Source organism: Poromitra crassiceps, assembly GCF_964638095.1.
Source record: "Poromitra crassiceps genome assembly, chromosome: 11".
Classification (NCBI taxonomy): domain Eukaryota; kingdom Metazoa; phylum Chordata; class Actinopteri; order Beryciformes; family Melamphaidae; genus Poromitra; species Poromitra crassiceps.
Window position 1 is genome coordinate 51,094,996 of NC_139643.1, and position 25,276 is coordinate 51,120,271.

The window sequence follows — 25,276 nt, forward strand, 5'->3', positions numbered from 1 at the left end:
GAACCTAATCTGTTCCTCACTGTCATTATTATTATATACTGTAAATTATCATACCACTGTCATTATTATTAGATACTATAGATTATCACACTGCTGCTATTATCATGAACTATATTATTATATTATTACCATACCTCAAACTATGAAATAATTATTAAATAATTATGTATGCCATACTATAATTATTATACTATTGCCATTTATCACAGACTTTATTATTACTATATACTATTTATCATACTGCTGCTACTATTAATAGTCTGTGTCTATATACTGTGGCGCCTGGTGAATTGCTTTGGTGAATTGTTATTTAATTGGTGATTGTGATTGTATTGTATTGTACTGAATGGTTGCACGATGGGGAGCCTGGAATTTCGTTGTGTAAATTCTTATGCAATGACAAATAAACTACTACTACTACTACTACTACTACTACTACTAAGTATCGCACAAAGTCGACCTGTTTGGTTAATCTTCTTTTTGAGAGAGATCCTATCCACCTTATTTCTAGCTGCCATGATGCCTTACGTGAAGTGAAATATGGGTGCTTCTTCCGGTGTAACCCTCTCAGCCCCGCCTTTCCCCCGTTACGTTGCTGACACAGACACAACATAGCCCGTCTGTAAACGACAGCTGCAGGCGAACGGAGCAAATCACGTCCAGCTTGACAAAGATCTTGTCGATAAATATTCCGAGTTGTTCAAAGAGCAACAGAAATAGCGGATGTGATAGATCAAATTATTACATTCCATCAAATAAGTTGTGAAATGAGTGTTATTTATTGTGACAAGCAACTTTTTTTCCAGGGTCTGAGTTTTAACGAGGAAATGCGCCAGCTGCAACAATCAGTCACTTTCTAGACCGGACCTTGCACCCATAATTATTTTACAGTGGGGCATTCTGGGGGAATACAAAAAAGTGGGCCAAGAAAGCTCAGCAGGCCAAGTAGAATGCAAAATAGAAAAAAGGAGCTTCTTGGATATTAAGTTCACATTTTAATTTAGAAGTAATGTACAGGTGTACTACACAAGTTACTACTATACTAACATGTACATTTTCAAACAAAAACACGGGCAACAAAATGCAACGCGTTTCAATCTCGCTGGTCTTCGTCAGGCTGTATTAGCAGTGGGGCATTCCAAAATAAGGTGGATAGTGATTTGTTTGGGAAGAGGGTTTACCCTGTTTCTCTTTCTATTTTTAGATCCATTCTAAAACCCTGTACTTTCTTAAGTTTCACTTGTATCTCCCTCCCTCTCTCATGACAATGACTTTATAGATGACATGGTAATTGGGTAGCTCCCCAACACATTTTGGTGCCATTTTCACTCAAAACCAAATAGGAAAAAAGTGAGGTTTTTCCCTTGGGTTACCCTCTCAAATCCTTGAATCATCACGACAGAAAAGGTCTCAGTCAGTCTGCTCTCTGGTGAAAGCCACCACACCTCCAGGTCCCTCCTCTCATGTAGAAGCTCCTCTGTGCTCTTTCATGTGGTTAACACAGTTGTGCGAGTGATGCACTGCTCCATTCCACTGGAACGGAAGTGAAGACTTGATGGAGTGCAGAGTCAGACCACATGGTGATAGTAGTATGCGTACTATTGCATAGCTACTGTATATGCTAAGTATTATCATGGAAGCTACTACTATCACTCAACTATTAGTATGGAGGCCACTGTCACTCAACATAGTGCATGTTAAAGTGTTAGCATGGAGGCTACTGTCACTCAACATAGTGCATGTTAAAGTGTTAGCATAGAGGCTACTGTCACTCAACATAGTGCATGTTAAAGTGCTAGCATGGAGGCTACTGTCACTCAACATAGTGCATGTTAAAGTGTTAGCATGGAGGCTACTGTCACTCAACATAGTGCTTGTTAAAGTGTTAGCATGGAGGCTACTGTCACTCAACATAGTGCATGTTAAAGTGTTAGCATGGAGGCTACTGTCACTCAACATAGTACATGTTAAAGTGTTAGCATGGAGGCTACTGTCACTCAACATAGTGCATGTTAAAGTGTTAGCATAGAGGCTACTGTCACTCAACATAGTAAAGTGTTAGCATGGAGGCTACTGTCACTCAACATAGTGCATGTTAAAGTGTTAGCACGGAGGCTACTGTCACTCAACATAGTGCATGTTAAAGTGTTAGCATGGAGGCTACTGTCACTCAACATAGTGCATGTTAAAGTGTTAGCATGGAGGCTACTGTCACTCAACATAGTGCATGTTAAAGTGTTAGCATAGAGGCTACTGTCACTCAACATAGTGCATGTTAAAGTGTTAGCATGGAGGCTACTGTCACTCAACATAGTGCATGTTAAAGTGTTAGCATGGAGGCTACTGTCACTCAACATAGTGCATGTTAAAGTGTTAGCATGGAGGCTACTGTCACTCAACATAGTGCATGTTGAAGTGTTAGCATAGAGGCTACTGTCACTCAACATAGTGCATGTTAAAGTGTTAGCATAGAGGCTACTGTCACTCAACATAGTGCATGTTAAAGTGTTAGTATGGAGGCTAAGTAGCCTATCACTCAACATAGTGCATGTTAAAGTGTTAGCATGGAGGCTAAGTAGCCTATCACTCAACATAGTGCATGTTAAAGTGTTAGCATGGAGGCTACTGTCACTCAACATAGTGCATGTTAAAGTGTTAGCATGGAGGCTAAGTAGCCTATCACTCAACATAGTGCATGTTAAAGTGTTAGCATGGAGGCTAAGTAGCCTATCACTCACATAGTGCATGTTAAAGTGTTAGCATGGAGGCTAAGTAGCCTATCACTCAACATAGTACATGTTAAAGTGTTAGCATGGAGGCTACTGTCACTCAACATAGTGCATGTTTAAGTGTTAGCATGGAGGCTAAGTAGCCTATCACTCAACATAGTGCCCTATATGAAACCGGATTTGGCTCAAATGGAGGATGTAACAGAATTGTATCCAATTGTGTATATTCTCGGTCACTTGTGTAACCTCCGGTGACTCTCCAGTCAACACTGTGGAGTCCTTCAGCTTCCTGGGAACCATCATCAGCCAGAACCTGAAATATGAGCTGAACATCAGAGCACTCACCAAGAAGGCACAACAGAGGATGTACTGAGTGGCGGCTGAAGAAATTCAAGGTGTCAAAGGATGGTGCACTTCTACACCTCCGTCATTGAGTCCATCCTCATCTCCTCCATCGCCATCTGGTACGCTGATGCCACTCTCAAGGACATCAACAGACTGCAGCGCATCATCCGCTGTAACTGTGCATCACTATTACTGTTATGCTCTTATTATAGTTGTTACTGGTATCATTATTACTGCCATTACCTTGCATCACTCTCTCCCTCTCTCTCTCTCCCTCTCTCTCTCTCTCTCTCTCTCTCTCTCTTTCTCTCTCTCTCTCTCCCTCTCTCTCTCTCCCTCTCTCTCTCTCTCTCTCTCTCTCTCTCTCTCTCACTAAACCCACCCGCTCATGGCAGATGAACGCCCACCAAGAGCCTGGTCTGCTCAAGGTGTTCTTCTCGTTAAAGGTCTTTTCTTTGCCACCGTCACCAAGTGCTGCTTTGTTGGGTCATTGTTTCAATTGTCACATGACCTCACAGTAGAATCGCCAGTGCATAATAATAATATAATAGTAATAATAATAATAATAATAATAATAATAATATAATAATAATAATAATATAATAATAATAATAAATAATAATAACAATATAATAATATAATAGCAAAGGCATGTGAGAATTGTTTCAATTGTTGGGTCTAAAATAAAGAGCCTGGGGCCAGTTGCACCAACTGGTCTTACGACTGGTCTTAAGCTATGAGATGTGACAGAGACCACCATAACCACATGAGCGGATATTCATAATCATATCCTGCAATATGAGATATTACAGAGCAGCAGTGGGAGGAGGAGGGGCATTCAATGTTCCTCTAATCTCACACTTCCCTTCCATCTCACTGTAGAATGCTCTCCTCCTTTTTTTTTTTTTTTCTTTTTTTTATACTTTATTGCAAGATTTCAGTTTGTTTTTTACATAGATTTACATTAACTGTTTGTGTTTATACTTCTACGTAACATACTTACAATATTTTATGTATTTTTTATGTGAGAAAAGAAAAAGGACAATAATATACAACAGCCATGGTAATTGTATTGAAAAAAAAAAACCCCAGCAACAAATACTTTAAATAAAAAGAAAAAAAAAGAACAGAAAAAAAAAGAAAACTTGCATGCCTACTCACATACACACAGTCACACACACACATGCTTCCACACACAAAGAAAAGAGAGAAGGAAAGAGGAAAAAAAAAAAAAAAAAACACAGACACAACACACACACATACACATACACACACACGTACATATGTACATACATACACACACACACACACACACACACACACACACTCACACACACACACACACGCACACACACAGAATGCTCTCCTCCTACTCTACTACTACATCTCCCTCGCTGGAAAGACCATGAAGGAGAGAGGTGTGAACTTAGTCATTCTCTCTGAATGAGATGTCAAGTGAAATGCAGAACTTCATTAGCACTGAGCAATAACATTCTGCTTATGAAACATAACATATTTTTTGGACTATTTACCACCAGGAACTGTTGTAGAAAATACTACTAATGAGGGAAGTTTGCAGTCTTTTTCTTACTTTTAGTTCCTATTTCTACTTAACACATTCAGCTCCTGTTAAAATGGTCAGTTCTCCTATGTATAAATGTGTTATTTCGGCCTATTCTAGTAGAATATTTCAAATATGGTGTCACTGCAAGTTGGAGAATCAGTGAGTATTGGCTGATCCGGTCTATATTAAACTTTTCTTTGCTGCTGTGGTTGTTTGCTGCCATATGTCCCAACCTCCCCCCGGAGATCATCTCTTATCGTTATATCCTGTCATTCCATTTTGATCAGAAAGATGAGCAGCTGACTGACTGTAAACTGCATTCTTGTTTGTTGTTTGTTGTTTACTGTTACGGCCACAAATGTAGGAAGCTGTTAAGCTGTTCCTCTTTCCGGTGTGTGGGTTAACACAGTGATGATGAACTGATGGCGTGTCAACTCAAGACCATGTTTTTATATCACATTCTATTATTAGATCAACATGTAGTCATCTCAATCTTCCTTCAAGTTGTGGTAACCCCCCCCCCCCCCCCCTTCCTAACATAGCCCCTCCTCACTGGGGCCAATTTGTGTCAAAAAGGCAGGGTAAACACAGGTGCAACTTGCAAGCAAAACACTAATGAGGGTTTCCAATGTCCACAAACTGCCACAAAATGGCCCCTGTGAAAAGGGTCTATTCCCCTGTCATCATCTCCGCTCGTCTGAGTGGTTCTCTGTCTGACCTGCCTCTGACTAGCTGGCTCCCATACTCCTGCCTGCTAATAATATCACACTCATATTACTCATCCTTGCTACTACTAGACATTTTTCTATCAAAACGGTTATATTGTCATAGACACAATGTTTACCTGAATGAGGAGGAAAATAATGTTAGCTTAGCGCAGTGGTTCACAACCTTGGGGTCACGACCCTGAGTGGAGGCGCCTGGAATTCAAATGTGGTCGCCTAAAAAAAAAAAAAAAGATCACCACACACAATTTAAAACTACCACAGAGAATTAGGGCCACTTACAAACAATTTTAAGCTCTGAGTTTAAGTCAGGATTCTGAAAAAAGAAAGTTAAATAGCTCAATTTTCTGACAGCCATCAGGTTGTGGGGGAAGCCACCTGTCACATTGTCTCTTTTTGCCCTTTTCCCCCACGGCTTTAAATGGAAGTGACGTGGCGTTCCCACACAGACCGGCTGTATCTATACAGAAAATACATTTTCTGGGACCCCATTTTTATCCAATCAGGAGAGAGGATTCCTCAAATTTCTTTTCTGTTTACTACAGAGTGGAGGGACTGGGAGACCCACGTTACTGACCAAACACTCTATATCATGAGGCAATAAGGCAATATAGTTAAATAGGGCAAACAATGTAAACAGTGTATTTAAGGCAGTTGGGGCAAACAGTAAAATAGGAAGGGTAATAAAGTATTAATAAGGTATTAAAATAGAATAAGATAGAATAAATATAAAATGTTTCCAAATGTGCAAAGAGGTGTGCAAATGTCAATAATCCAGGTGTTTGTGTTATTTATTGAGGAGTCTCGTAGCCTGCGGAAATAAACTATCCCGCAAACGGTTTGTGCGTGCTTTTGGGACCCTGTATCTTCTGCCTGAGGGCAACAGGGAGAACAGGCTGTTGTGCAGGTGGGTCATGTCCTTGATGGTCTTCTGGGCCTTCCTGAGGCACCACTTATTGTACAGTTCCTGCAGTTTTGGCAGCTCACCACACAGAACAGGAGCATTTTGACACAAGGAGGAAGTGACATACCAATGTAGATACCGACCATGACACTTTTGCAGTTTGTTCCTACTTTATAGACCGTTTCTAAACCATTTTGAAAATCATAATGAGTGTGCATAGTCTAAAAGTATTGTCGATATGACTAATTTATAGGTAATGCTGGAAGAATACAGCTGAAATGAGTATCTGTGTGATGACTGGGTGGTTTGTTTGGTTTTTGGAACACAATGCCACCCAGTTTCCACACAACTGACCCAGATAGGTGACCAGTGCACCACAACATACGCCCAAAATAGGGCATCCGGGTTGTGCAACAGTAGATTCCCTGCTTAACACCACAAGGGTCGCAGGTTCAAGCCCCCATGTTCCAGCTTGGTCAGGCATCCATACGGGCACAATTGGCCGTGTCTGTGGGTGGGAAGTTGGATTAAGGGTATGTGTCCTGATCCTGATTGACTTGTTCTTTGACATGAAGTTAATCTTTTTCACTTTGTCATCTTTTTATTTCTCTATGCTCTTTTCTTGTATCTATTTGATGTAAAACACTTTGAATTGGCTCTATATGAAAAATGCTTTAGAAATAAACTTGCCTTGCCATTGTTAGCTTAGCTTGTTAGCTTCACTATTGGATATTGTTTGTGCTAAATGAGTGGATCTGCTAGTATCAGTTTAAAAGCAGGTGACTAAAACAGTAGTGTCACAGAAATAGATCAATAACAGAAATAACAGGAAGTTTCAAACTTACACCCTGACAGAATAAACTGTTTGTGGTTTGTGGATTTTCTCTGGATTTGTGTGTGTGTGTGTGTGTGTGTGTGTGTGTGTGTGTGTGTGTGTGTGTGTGTGTGTGTGTGTATATATCAGTCGTGTGTGTGTGTGTGTGTGTGTGTGTGTGTGTGTGTGTGCGTGCGTGCGTGCGTGCGCGCGCGCGCGTGTGTGTGTGTGTGTGTGTGAATGCACACATCAATGAAGACAATGTGGTTGACTTTTGATGTGAAAAACCAAAGAAATTTGATTTTTGTGAATTTCTTTGGCATACATTGCTAAATAGGTGCACTCTATGACCAGGGGTGTGATCTAGACCAACGTGTATGTGTGTGTGTGTGTGTGTGTGTGTGTGTGTGTGTGTGTGTGTGTGTGTGTGTGTGTGTGTGTGTGTGTGTGTGTGTGTGTGTGTGTGTGTGTGTGTGTGTGTGTGTGTGTGTGTGTGTGTGTGTGTGTGTAAGAGACTCTCTCTTCCTCATCCTTTACTTTACTTTATTTTATTGCATTTAGCAGATGCTTTTATCCAAAGCGACTTAATATACAATTACAATTTATGAACATATCAGATAAGAACAAATTAAAGAGAGAAACATAGGTAACAGTCAAATGTAAACATTAAGATAAGTTAAAAGCAACAAATGTAGCCGTGAGATGTAACAGTAACATTAACCATTATGGAAGACCCAGGTGTCGTCCAAAGAGGTGGCTTTTCAGCCTCCAGCGGAAAATAGGAAGGGTTTGGGCCAGCACGACCGAAGGGGGAAGCTCATTCCACCATTGTGGAGCCAATGAGGAGAACAGGCGCGAACGGGACAGACGACTACCAGGCGTCATCCTCGTCTCCACTCACTCACTCTGAGTGACATCACAGGAGTTTCCCTCCAGAGGAAACTCTTGTTTTAAAAGCTGCTCACAGACTCAGTCAGTCACTCAGAGCAGCAGAGCACCTGGAAGGAGAGGAGCGATCAGAAAGCCTTTGGATAAGTCTGATAGAAGCCTGATAGAAGCCAGACTCTTTTGCTTTTGACCAGCTTGAATCGACTGTTAGAAGCCATGGAAGGAGACTGTGTAGTGCAGCTGGAAGCCTCAGTTTCAGAGGCCGGGAAACAAACAACACACGGCATCAACAACAACAACAAAAACAACAACAAACACCTGTGGAAGCTGGCTGGAGCCCTGCTGGCCGTCACGCTCTGCCTCGCCGCTGCCATCCTCTTCAGCGGCCACGCCACAGAGTCACACGCTGACAACGCTGACGGTGAGAACTTCCTCCAAAGTCATTTCTCTCACAAGTTCAACACTGCCTCTCTCTGGAGTTCAGACCAGGGTTCAACCAGGATGGGTTTTTAACCTGATCGCACCAGAATCTGAAATAGGAAGCTTTGGTGTTGCTGTGATGGACTGGATGTGAAAACCAGTCTGCAAGTTCATTCACATTTTCTAATCATCTGTCTTCTCTCCTCTCCAGACCTTCACCATATGTTGAGACAAATCTCTGGGAACCTAAGTCTAAGAGCTGCCATTCATCTAGAAGGTAAATACAATCTCCACATATTCTGCATAAGAACACCTTGCTGGAAATTACTTTGTCTGACAGACTGTAAAATGCCAGGAAAAAGCAGATACTTTCTAGACTGATAGTCCAGTCAAAACCTTATGTTCATTAAGATGCCATTATTTTACTCCAGTGGTTCTTAAGGGGGATCTAGGGTTTCTTAAGGAGCTTCTATGGGTCCTTGAGAAGGTTTCCACAGCAAAATGATGAATAGTTTAATTTCACTATGTAATTAATCAGAAAGGATCCTAATTAGAAATGTATGAGAATGAATGTTATCCCTCCATAGTGTAGACAGCACTACAATTCAATACTGAATCTATAACAACTGAAATCTTTCCATATGTACAGTAGGACTAAATCAAGGGTCAAAGCAGGATCCACGGCCTAATTTATTTATATGTATTATTTTATTTATTTTAGGTTACGATGATGATGATTATGAAAAGGTTTCTTATTGCTCACTGTATGTATTGTATGAACTCCACATTCACCTCCATCACCGCCTCTCTCTGCTCGTCCCACAGGAGAACACAACCCTGATCTGAAGACCTCTGTGCAGTGGAAAGATGATGTCGACCAGTCCCACTCTCAGGGAGGGCTGAAGCTCAAACACAACCAGATCGTGATCCCTCAGACCGGCCTGTACTTCGTCTACAGCCAGGCCTCGTTCAGGGTCAGCTGCCACAGCCACGCCGACGCCACCGCCACGCCCCTGGGCCACAGGTCCGAGCCCCTGGTGCACCTGGGCCACAGCGTGCAGCGGTGGTCCAGGTCGTACGGGAGAGATGACGAGAAGACGTATGAGACCATTCTGCACTCTGTTCGCACCGCCTGCCAGAGGACGGTGAGCCAGGAGCCAGACGCAGAAGGAAAATGGTTTGGTGCCGTTTACATGGGAGCAGTGTTCCACCTGAAGAGAGGGGACCTGCTGAGGACCATGATGGAGGAGGCACTGCTGGGACAGCTGGAAGAGGGGGCGGGGAAGACCTTCTTTGGGGTGTTTGCCTTGTGAGAACACACAAGGTTGTAACAAAACAGCCAGTAACTGTAAAGCAAGCTACATGAACCTGTAGCAGTTTTATTAGTGGGCTCAATGTGTAATGATGTACAACCATAGAAATGTCTATGGGTCTACATTATCATGTGATGTACTATGTACTACCTTCTTAGTCTCAGTACCTTTTGCTGTACTGCAATGCACTTCTCAGCCAAACTACTGTCTTTGGAATGTTTTTAAGAATGTATTTACTACATATTGATTGTCACTACAGTCTGACAATATGGAGGAGCTGATATATTTAATTTAAATGTTGTCTATAATACATAATTTATTTGTATCTATGTATTTATTTATTTGTTTATTTATTTGTGTATTTATTTATTTATTTATTTATTTATTTGTGTATTTATGAATTTATATATTTATTGATGTATTTATGTATTTATTTATTGCAATGAATGTCCTGACTGCCTACCCATTTATTGCATTTGTTTTTTGATTGTAGCCTTTGATTTTATTTGATGTTCTCAATCTGTACAGTCTTTTATACATTATTTATTTGATTATTTATGAATGTATTTAATTAATTTATTGAAATTTGTACACTAAAAATTTGTCATGGTGCCTAATTAAAAAAACACACAAAAAAAACACAGTTGTACTCAGTATATCAACACTAGAATTTAGGAAACGATTATGTGTTTTGTAAGAGCCAACAACTAAACCACAGGCTCAATTTAAAAATAAAAATGAAAAAGTAACAGCCAGAATGAGGGAGGAAGTGTTACCTGCTACTGTTGGGGAGGAAGTTGCAGTTCATGTGCAGCACATGGTGGTGTATCAAACCAGTAATGCAGTGAAACTCAACTTGCGGTCCGGGGGGCGGGGCCACATGTCCCCAATAGGTTTCAGAGTGGCCCTCTGACCATTTTCTAATTCACAATGAAAACATCACATAAATCAAGTTTCAGTGAGCTGAGCTCCAGCTAAATTGTCAAATATTCCAGCCTGTTTGCCCAGGCACTTATATGTACTTAACTAACTTAACTGAACCTAAGTATCGCACAAAGTCGACCTGTTTGGTTAATCTTCTTTTTGAGAGAGATCCTATCCACCTTATTTCTAGCTGCCATGATGCCTTACGTGAAGTGAAATATGGATGCTTCTTCCGGTGTAACCCTCCCAGCCCGCCTTTCCCCCGTTACGTTGCTGACACAGACACAACATAGCCCGTCTGTAAACGACAGCTGCAGGCGAACGGAGCAAATCACATCCAGCTTGACAAAGATCTTGTCGATAAATATTCCGAGTTGTTCAAAGAGCAACAGAAATAGCGGATGTGATAGATCAAATTATTACATTCCATCAAATAAGTTGTGAAATGAGTGTTATTTATTGTGACAAGCAACTTTTTTTCCAGGGTCTGAGTTTTAACGAGGAAATGCGCCAGCTGCAACAATCAGTCACTTTCTAGACCGGACCTTGCACCCATAATTATTTTACAGTGGGGCATTCTGGGGGAATACAAAAAAGTGGGCCAAGAAAGCTCAGCAGGCCAAGTAGAATGCAAAATAGAAAAAAGGAGCTTCTTGGATATTAAGTTCACATTTTAATTTAGAAGTAATGTACAGGTGTACTACACAAGTTACTACTATACTAACATGTACATTTTCAAACAAAAACACGGGCAACAAAACGCAAAGCGTTTCAACCTCGCTGGTCTTCGTCAGGCTGTATTAGCAGTGGGGCATTCCAAAATAAGGTGGATAGTGATTTGTTTGGGAAGAGGGTTTACCCTGTTTCTCTTTCTATTTTTAGATCCATTCTAAAACCCTGTACTTTCTTAAGTTTCACTTGTATCTCCCTCCCTCTCTCATGACAATGACTTTATAGATGACATGGTAATTGGGTAGCTCCCCAACACATTTTGGTGCCATTTTCACTCAAAACCAAATAGGAAAAAAGTGAGGTTTTTCCCTTGGGTTACCCTCTCAAATCCTTGAATCATCACCACAGAAAAGGTCTCAGTCAGTCTGCTCTCTGGTGAAAGCCACCACACCTCCAGGTCCCTCCTCTCATGTAGAAGCTCCTCTGTGCTCTTTCATGTGGTTGACACAGTTGTGCGAGTGATGCACTGCTCCATTCCACTGGAACGGAAGTGAAGACTTGATGGAGCGCAGAGTCAGACCACATGGTGATAGTAGTATGCATACTTATGCATATAGCTACTGTATATGCTAAGTATTATCATGGAAGCTACTACTATAAGGTGACCAGATTTCCCAAATAAAAATCGGGGACATTTTGTGGTCTACTAGGGAGGCCCAGGGGGGGCTGTGCCCCCCCGGCTTTTAGAAAATTGTGTACATTTTACAGTAAAATGCATAAATCTGGTGCACTTTGAGAGCAAAAGTAAGAGGCTAGATCTATGAAGAACTTTGTGATTTTGAAACAATTGAAAAAGAAGCAGTTTACAATGGTTACTAGTTATCTGGCACATTTTACCACAAATTAGACAGCCTAGGTATGGGAAATAGGCTACTGGTGTATTGTGTAGAGTGGCAGGAACATAGAGAGGGACAACTTCTCTCTTTGACCTCACCAACTGGTGGATAATTTATTTCCACAAAACAAAAACATTACAGTAGTGATTTATTACCTCAGTAAACACTTTCCTTGAGTTTAGGGTGTCGCTCACCAGTTTCAAGTATTCAATGGCCACATGACCATATTAACTGCTAATTTAATATTAAATGCTGACAAAATAATTTAAAAAATCATGTTAATACTAAAAGGCAATTTTAATGATTAAAATTGTAATCTAGAGATAAATATGACCTATTGTGTTAATTTAAACCAGGGGTTATCAAAGTTTTGATGGCTGAAGGCCAATTTAGGGAACAGTAGGCTAATGACTAGATAACAATGATCCATCACCAATCATGTTAAAAATTTACATTTTTTTCAATGGAGTTTGGTGTACATAAAAACGTTACTGACTTCTCTGCAAAAACGTTTTGAGTTATACTGCACTTACTTACCAGATAGTTTTACTGTACTTTTAACTATTCAAAACAACTGGGATGGATAACCCGCTGAATGGGGTCCGGTAAACAAGGACGGTAGCAAAAGCAGCAAGCAGACGCCGCCTCTCGTTCGCCACCGCTGGGGCTTCGGTTGCGGGCGGCTGGGTCCTGGGAAAACCACGGCACGGGCAAAGGGAGAACATCTACTCTGTGATCTACTCTGTCACACACAGGCAGCACTTTGTACAACGTGCACAACGACAGGCTTTTGTGGTGCCGCAAATGCTCTGTTATCGAAGTTTCTTGCCAGTATTATTATTTGACTTTGTGGCCAAAATCGGGGACATTTTCGGGGACAGCTCCAGCCGGGGACAGAGCACCGAAATCGGGGACTGTCCCCGAAAATCGGGGACGTCTGGTCACCCTATACTACTATCACTCAACTATTAGTATGGAGGCCACTGTCACTCAACATAGTGCATGTTAAAATGTTAGCATGGAGGCTACTGTCACTCAACATAGTGCATGTTAAAGTGTTAGCATGGAGGCTACTGTCACTCGATAGTGCATGTTAAAGTGTTAGCATGGAGGCTACTGTCACTCAACATAGTGCATGTTAAAGTGTTAGCATAGAGGCTACTGTCACTCAACATAGTGCATGCAAAAATGTTAGCATGGAGGCTACTGTCACTCAAGGGGACACCTCGGCATTCCGAAATGTCGGCACTCCGAAATACCGGCATTCCGACAAAATTGAGATCTGTCTCGCCATTGCGAAAGAACCCTAACCCTAACCCTAACCTGGGGGACCGGCTGGAGCTAACCTCTCCCAGCCCCCACGTCTAAACCTAACCTCCCCCAGACCCTAACCCTAAACCTAACCTCTCCCACCCGCCACGCCTAAGCCTAACCTCCCCCAGAACCTAACCCTAAACCTAACCTCTCGGCGAAACATTTTTTGGAGATAAAAAGGGCCGCCTCTCCGAAAGCATAGAAGTCAATGATCGGAATGCCGACACTTCGGAATGGCGAGATGACCCCGTCACTCAACATAGTGCATGTTAAAGTGTTAGCATGGAGGCTACTGTCACTCAACATAGTGCATGTTAAAGTGTTAGCATGGAGGCTACTGTCACTCAACATAGTGCATGTTAAAGTGTTAGCATAGAGGCTACTGTCACTCAACATTGTGCATGTTAAAGTGTTAGCATAGAGGCTACTGTCACTCAACATAGTGCATGTTAAAGTGTTAGCATAGAGGCTACTGTCACTCAACATTGTGCATGTTAAAGTGTTAGCATAGAGGCTACTGTCACTCAACATTGTGCATGTTAAAGTGTTAGCATAGAGGCTACTGTCACTCAACATTGTGCATGTTAAAGTGTTAGCATGGAGGCTACTGTCACTCAACATAGTGCATGTTAAAGTGTTAGCATGGAGGCGAAGTAGCCTATCACTCAACATACTGCCCTATATGAAACCGGATTTGGCTCAAATTGAGGATGTAACAGAATTGTATTCAATTGTGTATATTCTCGGTCACTTGTGTAACCTCCGGTGACTCTCCAGTCAACACTGTGGAGTCCTTCAGCTTCCTGGGAACCATCATCAGCCAGAACCTGAAATATGAGCTGAACATCAGAGCTCTCACCAAGAAGGCACAACAGAGGATGTACTGAGTGGCGGCTGAAGAAATTCAAGGTGTCAAAGGCAGAAGCATAGTGGGTGAATGCGGCCTTCCCATGATTTGATTTGATCCTAGGGACAGTTAGTAAGCCGGACCCTGCTGACCTGAGAGGTCTAGGCGGTTCGTCTGTCAGGTGAAAAGAAGCGGCTGGTGACTGCACACGTATCGGAGGAAGCATGTGCTAGTCTACAACTCTTCCCAGATCGGCAGAGGGGGTGGAGCAACGACCGGGACAGTAGGGGGAATTGGATAAGTACAATTGGGGAGGAACTTGTAGAAAAATCTGAAGAAATGTTTTTGAATTTGTTTTTATACATTTTGCTTGTTCTTTTACATGAAGTTGATCTTTTTCACTTTGTCATCTTTTGATTTCTCTATGCTCTTTTCTTGTATCTATTTTATGTGACGCACTTTGAATTGAAAAGTGCTTTAGGAATAAACTTGCCTTGCCATTGTTAGCTTAGCTTGCTTCACTATTGGATATTGTTTGTGAAACTAAATGAGTGGTTCTGCTAGTATCAGTTTAAAAGCAGGTGACTAAAACAGTAGTGTCACAGAAATAGATCAATGACAGAAATAACAGGAAGTTCCAAACTTGCACCCTGACAGAATAAACTGTGGTTTGTGGATTTTCTCTGGATTTGTGGTGTGTGTATGTGTGTGTGTTGTGCGTGTGCCAGTGTTGGGCAAGTTACTTTCAAAATGTAATATACTACATATTACTAGTTACTTTCATTTGAAAGTAATAAGTTACTTTACAATATTACTTCCTGTGTAGAGTAAGTCATTACTTATTACACTACTTTTGCTTTACTTTCACCAAAACAACAGCAGCAGCAGAATAACATCCCGAAAAATAATTTCAACCGCCTTGAAGTCAGTGTAAACAATCCAAAATTCGAAATGTTATTCTTTTCCTTTGTTATTGTCATCTATAGTGGTTATTTGCATAAAAAAACAGTTTGATTAGGAAATTATTGTATCTTTTTTAAATATGTGCTTTGATTTAATAAAATGTAACTCAATTTGTAACTTGAGTTACTTGACAAAGTAACTAGTATAATATTACTGAAATCCTATAAGTAATAAGTTATATTATAATTAGAGTTACTGCTAAAAGTAATATATTACATGTAATATGTTACTTTTGTAATGAGTTACCCCCAACACTGGCGTGTGCACCGCGCATGTGTGTGTGTGTGTGTGTGTGTGTGTGTGTGGTGTGTGTGTGTGTGTGTGTGTGTGTGTGTGTGTGTGAATGCACACATGAATGAAGACAGCGTGGTTGACTTTTGATGTGAAAAACCAAATAAATTGGATTTTTGTGAATTTTTAGCTAAATAGGTGCACTCCATGACCAGGGGTGTGATCTAAACAAGTTAAAAAGTCAGTTTTCATTTCAGCTTGACTTCATCTAAATTATTTAGTCTGTATTTAGACTAAATACAGACTTCATATTACCTCCACCAACAGAGTTGACCAGGCCAACATGTGTGCGTGTGTGTGTGTGTGTGTGTGTGTGTGTGTGTGTGTGTAGTGTGTAGTGTGTAGTGTGTGTAAGAGACTCTCTTCCTCATCCTCGTCTCCACTCACTCACTCTGAGTGACATCACAGGAGTTTCCCTCCAGAGGAAACTCTTGTTTTAAAAGCTGCTCACAGACTCAGTCAGTCACTCAGAGCAGCAGAGCACCTGGAAGGAGAGGAGCGATCAGAAAGCCTTTGGATAAGTCTGATAGAAGCCTGATAGAAGCCAGACTCTTTTGCTTTTGACCAGCTTGAATCGACTGTTAGAAGCCATGGAAGGAGACTGTGTAGTGCAGCTGGAAGCCTCAGTTTCAGAGGCCGGGAAACAAACAACACACGCCATCAACAACAACAACAAAAACAACAACAAACACGTGTGGAAGCTGGCTGGAGCCCTGCTGGCCGTCACACTCTGCCTCGCCGCTGCCATCCTCTTCAGCGGCCACGCCACAGAGTCGCACGCTGACAACGCTGACGGTGAGAACTTCCTCCAAAGTCATTTCTCTCACAAGTTCAACACTGCCTCTCTCTGGAGTTCAGACCAGGGTTCAACCAGGATGGGTTTTTTTACTGGATACTGATCGCACCAGAATCTGAAATAGGAAGCTTTGGGGTTACTATGATGGACTGGATGTGAAAACCAGTCTGCAAGTTCATTCACATTTTCTAATCATCTGTCTTCTCTCCTCTCCAGACCTTCACCATATGTTGAGACAAATCTCTGGGAGCCTAAGTCTAAGAGCTGCCATTCATCTAGAAGGTAAATACAATCTCCACATATTCTGCATAAGAACACCTTGCTGGAAATTAATTTGTCTGACAGACTGTAAAATGCCAGGAAAAAGGAACTGAGGTCTTGAGCACATGAAAAGCAGATACTTTCTAGACTGATAGTCCAGTCAAAACCTTCTGTTCATTAAGATGCCCTTCCTTTAGTCCTTTAGGGTTTCTTGAGGAGCTTCTATGGGTCATTGAGAAGGTTTCCACAGCAAAATGATGAATAGTTTAATTTCACTATGTAATTAATCAGAAATGATCCTAATTAGAAATGTATGCGAATGAATGTTATCCCTCCATAGTGTAGACAGCACTACAATTCAATACTGAATCTACAACAACTGAAATCTTTCCATATGTACAGTAGGACTAAATCGAGGGTCAAAGCAGGATTCACAGCCTAATTTATTTATATGTATTATTTTATTTACTTGAGGTTACGATGATGATGATATGAAAAGGTTTCTTATTGCTCACTGTATGTATTGTATGAACTCCACATTCACCTCCATCACCGCCTCTCTCTGCTCGTCCCACAGGAGAACACAACCCTGAGCTGAAGACCTCTGTGCAGTGGAAAGATGATGTGGACCAGTCCCACTCTCAGGGAGGGCTGAAGCTCAAACACAACCAGATCCTGATCCCTCAGACCGGCCTGTACTTCGTCTACAGCCAGGCCTCGTTCAGGGTCAGCTGCCACAGCCACGCCGACGCCACCGCCACGCCCCTGGGCCACAGGTCCGAGCCCCTGGTGCACCTGGGCCACAGCGTGCAGCGGTGGTCCAGGTCGTACGGGAGAGACGACGAGAAGACGTATGAGACCATTCTGCACTCTGTTCGCACCGCCTGCCAGAGGACGGTGAGCCAGGAGCCAGACGCAGAAGGAAAATGGTTTGGTGCCGTTTACATGGGAGCAGTGTTCCACCTGAAGAGAGGGGACCTGCTGAGGACCGTGATGGAGGAGGCACTGCTGGGACAGCGGGAAGAGGGGGCAGGGAAGACCTTCTTTGGGGTGTTTGCCTTGTGAGAACACACAAGGTTGTAACAAAACAGCCAGTAACTGTAAAGCAAGCTACATGAACCTGTAGCAGTTTTATTAGTGGGCTCAATGTGTAATGATGTACAACCATAGAAATGTCTATAGGTCTACATTATAATGTGATGTACTATGTACTACCTTCTTAGTCTCAGTACCTTTTGCTGTACTGCAATGCACTTCTCAGCCAAACTACTGTCTTTGGAATGTTTTTAAGAATGTATTTACTACATATTGATTGTCACTACAGTCTGACAATATGGAGGAGCTGATATATTTAATTTAAATTTTGTCTATAATACATAATTTATTTGTATCTATGTATTTATTTATTTGTTTATTTATTTGTGTATTTATTTATTTATTTATTTATTTATTTGTGTATTTATGAATTTATATATTTATTGATGTATTTATGTATTTATTTATTGCAATGAATGTCCTGACTAGCCTACCCATTTATTGCATTTGTTTTTTGATTGTAGCCTTTGATTTTATTTGATGTTCTCAATCTGTACAGTCTTTTATACATTATTTATTTGATTATTTATGAATGTATTTAATTGATTTATTGAAATTTGTACACTAAAAATTTGTCATGGTGCCTAATTAAAAAAACACAAAAAAACCCCCACAGTTGTACTATATCAACACTAGAATTTAGGAAATGATTATGTGTTTTGTAAGAGCCAACAACTAAACCACAGGCTCAATTTAAAAATAAAAATGAAAAAGTAACAGCCAGAATGAGGGAGGAAGTGTTACCTGCTACTGGTGGGGAGGAAGTTGCAGTTCATGAGCAGCACATGGTGGTGTATCAAACCAGTAATGCAGTGAAACTCAACTTGCGGTCCGGGGGGCGGGGCCACATGTCCCCAATAGGTTGCAGAGTGGCCCTCTGACCATTTTCTAATTCACAATGAAAACATCACACAAATCAAGTTTGAGTGAGCTCCAGCTCAATTGTCAAATATTCCAGCCTGTTTGCCCAGGCACTTATATGTACTTAACTAACTTAACTGAACCTAAGTATCGCACAAAGTCGACCTGTTTGGTTAATCTTCTTTTTGAGAGAGATCCTATCCACCTTATTTCTAGCTGCCATGATGCCTTACGTGAAGTGAAATATGGGTGCTTCTTCCGTTGTAACCCTCTCAGCCCCGCCTTTCCCCCGTTACGTTGCTGACACAGACACAACATAGCCCGTCTGTAAACGACAGCTGCAGGCGAACGGAGCAAATCACGTCCAGCTTGACAAAGATCTTGTCGATAAATATTCCGAGTTGTTCAAAGAGCAACAGAAATAGCGGATGTGATAGATCAAATTATTACATTCCATCAAATAAGTTGTGAAATGAGTGTTATTTATTGTGACAAGCAACTTTTTTTCCAGGGTCTGAGTTTTAACGAGGAAATGTGCCAGCTGCAACAATCAGTCACTTTCTAGACCGGACCTTGCACCCATAATTATTTTACAGTGGGGCATTCTGGGGGAATACAAAAAAGTGGGCCAAGAAAGCTCAGCAGGCCAAGTAGAATGCAAAATAGAAAAAAGGAGCTTCTTGGATATTAAGTTCACATTTTAATTTAGAAGTAATGTACAGGTGTACTACACAAGTTACTACTATACTAACATGTACATTTTCAAACAAAAACACGGGCAACAAAACGCAACGCGTTTCAACCTCGCTGGTCTTCGTCAGGCTGTATTAGCAGTGAGGCATTCCAAAATAAGGTTGATAGTGATTTGTTTGGGAAGAGGGTTTACCCTGTTTCTCTTTCTATTTTTAGATCCATTCTAAAACCCTGTACTTTCTTAAGTTTCACTTGTATCTCCCTCCCTCTCTCATGACAATGACTTTATAGATGACATGGTAATTGGGTAGCTCCCCAACACATTTTGGTGCCATTTTCACTCAAAACCAAATAGGAAAAAAGTGAGGTTTTTCCCTTGGGTTACCCTCTCAAATCCTTGAATCATCACCACAGAAAAGGTCTCAGTCAGTCTGCTCTCTGGTGAAAGCCACCACACCTCCAGGTCCCTCCTCTCATGTAGAAGCTCCTCTGTGCTCTTTCATGTGGTTGACACAGTTGTGCGAGTGATGCACTGCTCCATTCCACTGGAACGGAAGTGAAGACTTGATGGAGCGCAGAGTCAGACCACATGGTGATAGTAGTATGAGTACTTATGCATAGCTACTGTATATGCTAAGTATTATCATGGAAGCTACTACTATCACTCAACTATTAGTATGGAGGCCACTGTCACTCAACATAGTGCATGTTAAAGTGTTAGCATGGAGGCCACTGTCACTCAACATAGTGCATGTTAAAGTGTTAGCATGGAGGCTACTTTCACTCAACATAGTGCATGTTAAAGTGTTAGCATGGAGGCTACTGTCACTCAACATAGTGCATGTTAAAGTGTTAGCATGGAGGCTACTGTCACTCAACATAGTGCATGTTAAATAAGGTGACCAGATTTCCCAAATGCAAATCGGGGACATTTTGTGGTGTGCTAGGGGGGCCCAGGGGGGGCTGTGCCCCCCCGGCCTTTAGAAAATTGTGTACATTTTACAGTAAAATGTATAAATCTGGTGCACTTTGAGAGCAAAAGTAAGAGGCTAGATCTATGAAGAACTTTGTGATTTTGAAACAATTGAAAAAGAAGTGAGGTCTCCAGACCATAGTTCAAGCTGAAGGCCACTCATGCATAATCCGATCATCCCCTGACGACAGTCAAGTCCTAGCATAACGTGGTCAGTCAAAGTCCTAGTATGACGTCTGCTATGACGTCAAATATGACGTCAGTTAATCCTCATATATATAGCAAGGGTTCTACGTCACCTCTCTCTCTCTGGCCGATCATAGCAGCAGCAGCTTCACGGCAGTCCATCTCCCTCGAAGCCGTCCGAAGCGTTGTTTTGCACCAGATCCGCAGACCGAATCAGCACCCACAAGCCTTCTCTACCCGTGGATATTCCCATTCCTGGCATGTCGAGTTCCGAGCCAGAGCAGCCCACGGACCGTGACGGCAGCTTAGACATTGGTCCCCTGTCCCGGACCGGCCACGGAGCGTACTTGCCTTCCGAGGTGTCTGACGAAGACGTTGGCGAAGCGACCGGACCACAGGCTGCCAGCATAGCCCCGACGAGAAGGCCCAGCGCGCGTTCCCGTGGCACGGGGCGTGCCACTGCGACGGCCCGTGTAACAGAAGACGAAGCGCCGCGCCGTGGACGCCCAAAAAACGCGTGCGAGCGTGCCGGAGGGAGAGGCCGCTCGGCGCGGACGTGCGGGAGGCCGCGGGCGAAGACCAGTAGAGGCAGCTGCCCCGAGAGCCGGGAGCCGCCGGGGAAATGCAGGCCGCGGGGCCGCCGCGAGACGCCACGTACTTCCTGGTCGGGAACCGGCTTGGAGAAGCGCTGAAGCTGGAGTTGCCGTAGCATCTCGGGCACTCCGGGCAGACCGAAAGGTCCATGGGGCGAACGGTTCATTCTGGCGGCAACAGCTGAAATGTAGTGCAATTTGCTTTCCCTTCCAAATCCAGCGACGTAAAATAATCCATTCACGAAAAGAATAAGCACTCCCAGGAATACATGGACGATAAAGGTTTAACGCTACATGCAGTTAAGCAGAAAGTCGCACTCGGCAGTAAAACCCGCATCCATGTAACGTTAATCCATCGGGTGTCCTGTTCTTTCTGTCACGAAGACTATAATCCACCAGATCACATGACGTTTTCTCATCAAGTCTTTAATCCACCGTCACACTTCAGGACATCCTCTTAATCCAAAACAGAGTGTGAAAAGTAGCCGTCTTTCTCCTTGTTGTTGTGTTCGTGAAACGGAGGTTTACGGTAACCAGAGACCTTTTATTGTAAAGATGCGACAGCACACAGCCAATCCGCCATTTTGGAGACTAAGCTTCTGCCCCAGCAAGGAGCCGTATTCCAGGCCAAAATGGCCGCAGCGCTGTTTTCAAAAAGGCACTATATACTCTTGCCTTCTCATTCTCAATTATCTTTGCTGTTACACGCAGCTGAGTTTGTTTATTTTCTACCTCTGGGTCCCCAGTGACCCCACGTGATTGATGGTGACTGATAAATTAAATTAGGAAGCTTCTGTGATGATGACAATGATAATTTCTTAACTTTAGCCGATCTGAGGGGGTTCATTTGAACAACAATCTTAAAAAACAACTGGGGGCTGGGACCTGGGCCGGTGTAAACTCTACCACGACGGCAAGAACCACACGGGCAGAACCTACCCCGCCTTCCTGGAGCCCGACGACACCTTCATAATACCAGACTCAGCTGTAAGTCGCCAAAAGTCGAGAGTGCCTGCCGCAAAGAGCTGTAAGTCGCCAAAAGGTCGAGAGTGCCTGCCGCAAAGAGCTGTAAGTCGCCAAAAGTCGAGAGTGCCTGCCGCAAAGAGCTGTAAGTCGCCAAAAGTCGAGAGTGCCTGCCGCAAGGAGATGTAAGTCGCCAAAAGGTCGAGAGTGCCTGCCGCAAAGAGCTGTAAGTCGCCAAAAGTCGAGAGTGCCTGCCGCAAAGAGCTGTAAGCCGCCAAAAGGTCGAAGGCCGGAAGGGGGACACTGCGAAATACGAATCCGGTACATAAACGGACTCGATCCGGATCCCCTCCCTCTGATGGACCCGTGCAGGCGCTCTGTGCGGGCGGCTCTAGGAAGGGACCGCCTGAGCGGAATCCACGGACTGCCCCTGCCCGCCTCTCTCAAGAGCTACCTGCTCTACCAAGGACGGGGTTGACGACCACAGCACACCGAGCATACCCCGGAGGACCAGTCACCCGTGGACGCGAAAGGACCCATGAGGAAAGTATCAGTACTTCAGCATTTAAACGGGCAATCTACCAGTCCAGTAAAATCAATTCAAAAAAAAAAAAAAAAAAAAAACTTTATTAGTCCCGCAAAGGGCAATTTAAGGCATGAATACTGCAAACAAGCTGTACTCTGTACACATCCAAAAACAATACAAAAAAAAACAAAAAAAACAAGACAATAAATACAATAAATGACACTGATAAAGCAAGATCCCTGATTACAGTGTATCCAACACCACAAAGGAATATAGGTGTCAGATCAATACAAATTAATTTCAGTCAATACAATCCAAGTGCATATTAGACTTGTTCAAGGGTTCAAATCAAAAGGTCAAGGTACAGACCTAGTCTAGATAAACTGACCACTTCTCGTACTGTGGCTGTTCACCAGTCGAATGGCCTCTGGAACCAAACCAAACTTCCTTCTGCTTGTTTTGCAGGCAGGCTGTCTAAAGCGCTTTCCTGATGGCACTAAGTCAAAACAGACATGAAGGACATGCGTGGAGTCATTGATTACCTCGTGCGCTTTCTTGAGCACTCGTGCACTACTAAACTGTACTAGGGATCTTTGTGTTTTGCCTATAATGCCTATAATCAGACGTATTCTCATCTCTTTAATACTCCGTCTGCCCGCAACGGCCCGCCCCACCAAACAGAAATACTGTCTTACATTGCTCTGAAAACACCACATGTACCGTAGGTGTCCCTCGTGCTTTGACTAAATAAAGCGAAGCTGACTGACAAGTTATTTGGCCTGTGATCTGACTATTCTACCCAGCGGGCATCTCAGCCTGCCTATTTCCGACGCCTAAGCGGAAATCGCTTCCTGGCAAATGGCCAGCGGGAGTCACAATAATAATAATAATAATAATAATTATAATAATAATAATTACAACAATAATAATAATAACCACGCAAGGGGCCATTCTAACACCCCTGGCCCACGGAGCTTGTCTGAGCATCAGCTAGAATGAGTGTTACTGCATAACTTTCGGACCGAAGCCAGACGGCCCAGGGAATGCTGACGTCTTTCCGTGTTAAGCTACCCGGTCTTAATACACCACTTCCTGTTCTTAACGAATTTCAAAGTAAAATGCCTCTGGCATTTCTTCAGAAGCAGAATCAGAATGACTTTAATGATCCCCGAGGGGAAATCGGGACAGGTTACAGTAGCTCGCTCACAGTACACACATAGCTTAAAATAAAATAAACAGTAGTAAATGCAACGCAAATGTAATGGGGGGATAGAGTCGGAGAAAGTCAGGGTAGTTGCGCCAAGGCAGCCAAGTAGGCCAAGCCGGGAAGCGCCAAGCTAAACTTTAATGTACCAAGATCGAAGGCCCGACCGAGTTGGGAGCGCCAGCCGCAAATAGCTGTAAGTCGCTAAAAAGGTCGAAGGCAGGAAAAGCACGTACCAAGGCCCGACCAAGTTGGGAGCGCCAGCCGCAAATAGCTGTAAGTTGCTAAAAAGGTCGAAGGCCGGAAAAGTACAATCGCGAAGCGCCAAGGCCAGGTAGGCCTTGTAGGCCTACCTGGGTAGGCCTAGTAGGCCAAGCTGGGAAGCGCTGTCGCGAGGTGCCCGACCGAGTTGGGAGCGCCAGCCGCAAATAGCTGTAAGTCGCTAAAAAGGTTGAAGGCCGGAAAAGTACAATCGCGAAGCGCCAAGGCGGCCAGGTAGGCCAAGCTGGGAAGCGCTATCGCGAGGTGCCCGACCGAGTTGGGAGCGCCAGCCGCAAATAGCTGTAAGTCGCTAAAAAGGTCGAAGGGAAAAGTACAATCAACTACCGGCGCCTGCAGATCTCAATTAACCTCCGGTAATCAGATCTTCCTTTTGGGGGATCTCCTAGCCCATGCAGGTGCCCTCCTCTTGCCTCAAGAGCAGCGCCACTGGCCAATGGAGTCAAGCGCCAAAGTAATTGCCATGCACGGCGATTGCTAAATAAAGTTTGTCTAATCCTACCAACTGGCCTCTCATGATTGAAGTGAGGTCTCCAGACCATAGTTCAAGCTGAAGGCCACTCATGCATAATCCGATCATCCCCTGACGACAGTCAAGTCCTAGCATAACGTGGTCAGTCAAAGTCCTAGTATGACGTCTGCTATGACGTCAAATATGACGTCAGTTAATCCTCATATATATAGCAAGGGTTCTACGTCACCTCTCTCTCTCTGGCCGATCATAGCAGCAGCAGCTTCACGGCAGTCCATCTCCCTCGAAGCCGTCCGAAGCGTTGTTTTGCCCCACCCACCTCCCCAGTCCGCCACCAACGAGTCTTGACTCCTGATCCCCCACGGGGGGGGGGATCTCCTAGCCCATGCAGGTGCCCTCCTCTTGCCTCAAGAGCAGCGCCACTGTCCAATGGAGTCAAGCGCCAAAGTAATTGCCATGCACGCCGATTGCTAAATAAAGTTTGTCTAATCCTACCAACTGGCCTCTCATGATTGAAGCAGTGGTTACTAATGGTTACTAGTTATCTGGCACATTTTACCACAAATTAGACAGCCTTGGTATGGGAAATAGGCTACTGGTGTATTGTGTAGAGTGGCAGGAACATAAAGAGGGACAACTTCTCTCTTTGACCTCACCAACTGGTGGATAATTTATTTCCACAAAACAAAAACATTACAGTAGTGATTTATTACCTCAGTAAACACTTTCCTTGAGTTTAGGGTGTCGCTCACCAGTTTCAAGTAT

At 43.2% G+C, this 25,276-nt stretch overlaps 2 protein-coding genes across 2 annotated transcripts; both read left to right on the forward strand.

The window, feature by feature from the left end:
* Nucleotides 1-8,185: 8,185 nt before the first annotated feature.
* Nucleotides 8,186-9,702, forward strand: LOC310785096 (tumor necrosis factor-like; the record flags this gene model as incomplete). Its single annotated transcript, XM_083646082.1, has 2 exons — nt 8,186-8,390; nt 9,215-9,702. The coding sequence occupies 2 exons, from the start codon at nt 8,186-8,188 to the stop codon at nt 9,700-9,702; spliced, it is 693 nt and encodes a 230-aa protein (XP_083502208.1).
* Nucleotides 9,703-16,199: 6,497 nt separating this feature from the next.
* On the forward strand, nt 16,200-17,731 carry LOC310785097 (tumor necrosis factor-like; the record flags this gene model as incomplete). The annotated part of the gene is made up of 2 exons (XM_083646083.1): nt 16,200-16,404; nt 17,244-17,731. 2 exons carry the CDS (start codon nt 16,200-16,202, stop codon nt 17,729-17,731), a joined length of 693 nt encoding a protein of 230 aa, XP_083502209.1.
* Between the last annotated feature and the right edge of the window lie 7,545 nt (nt 17,732-25,276).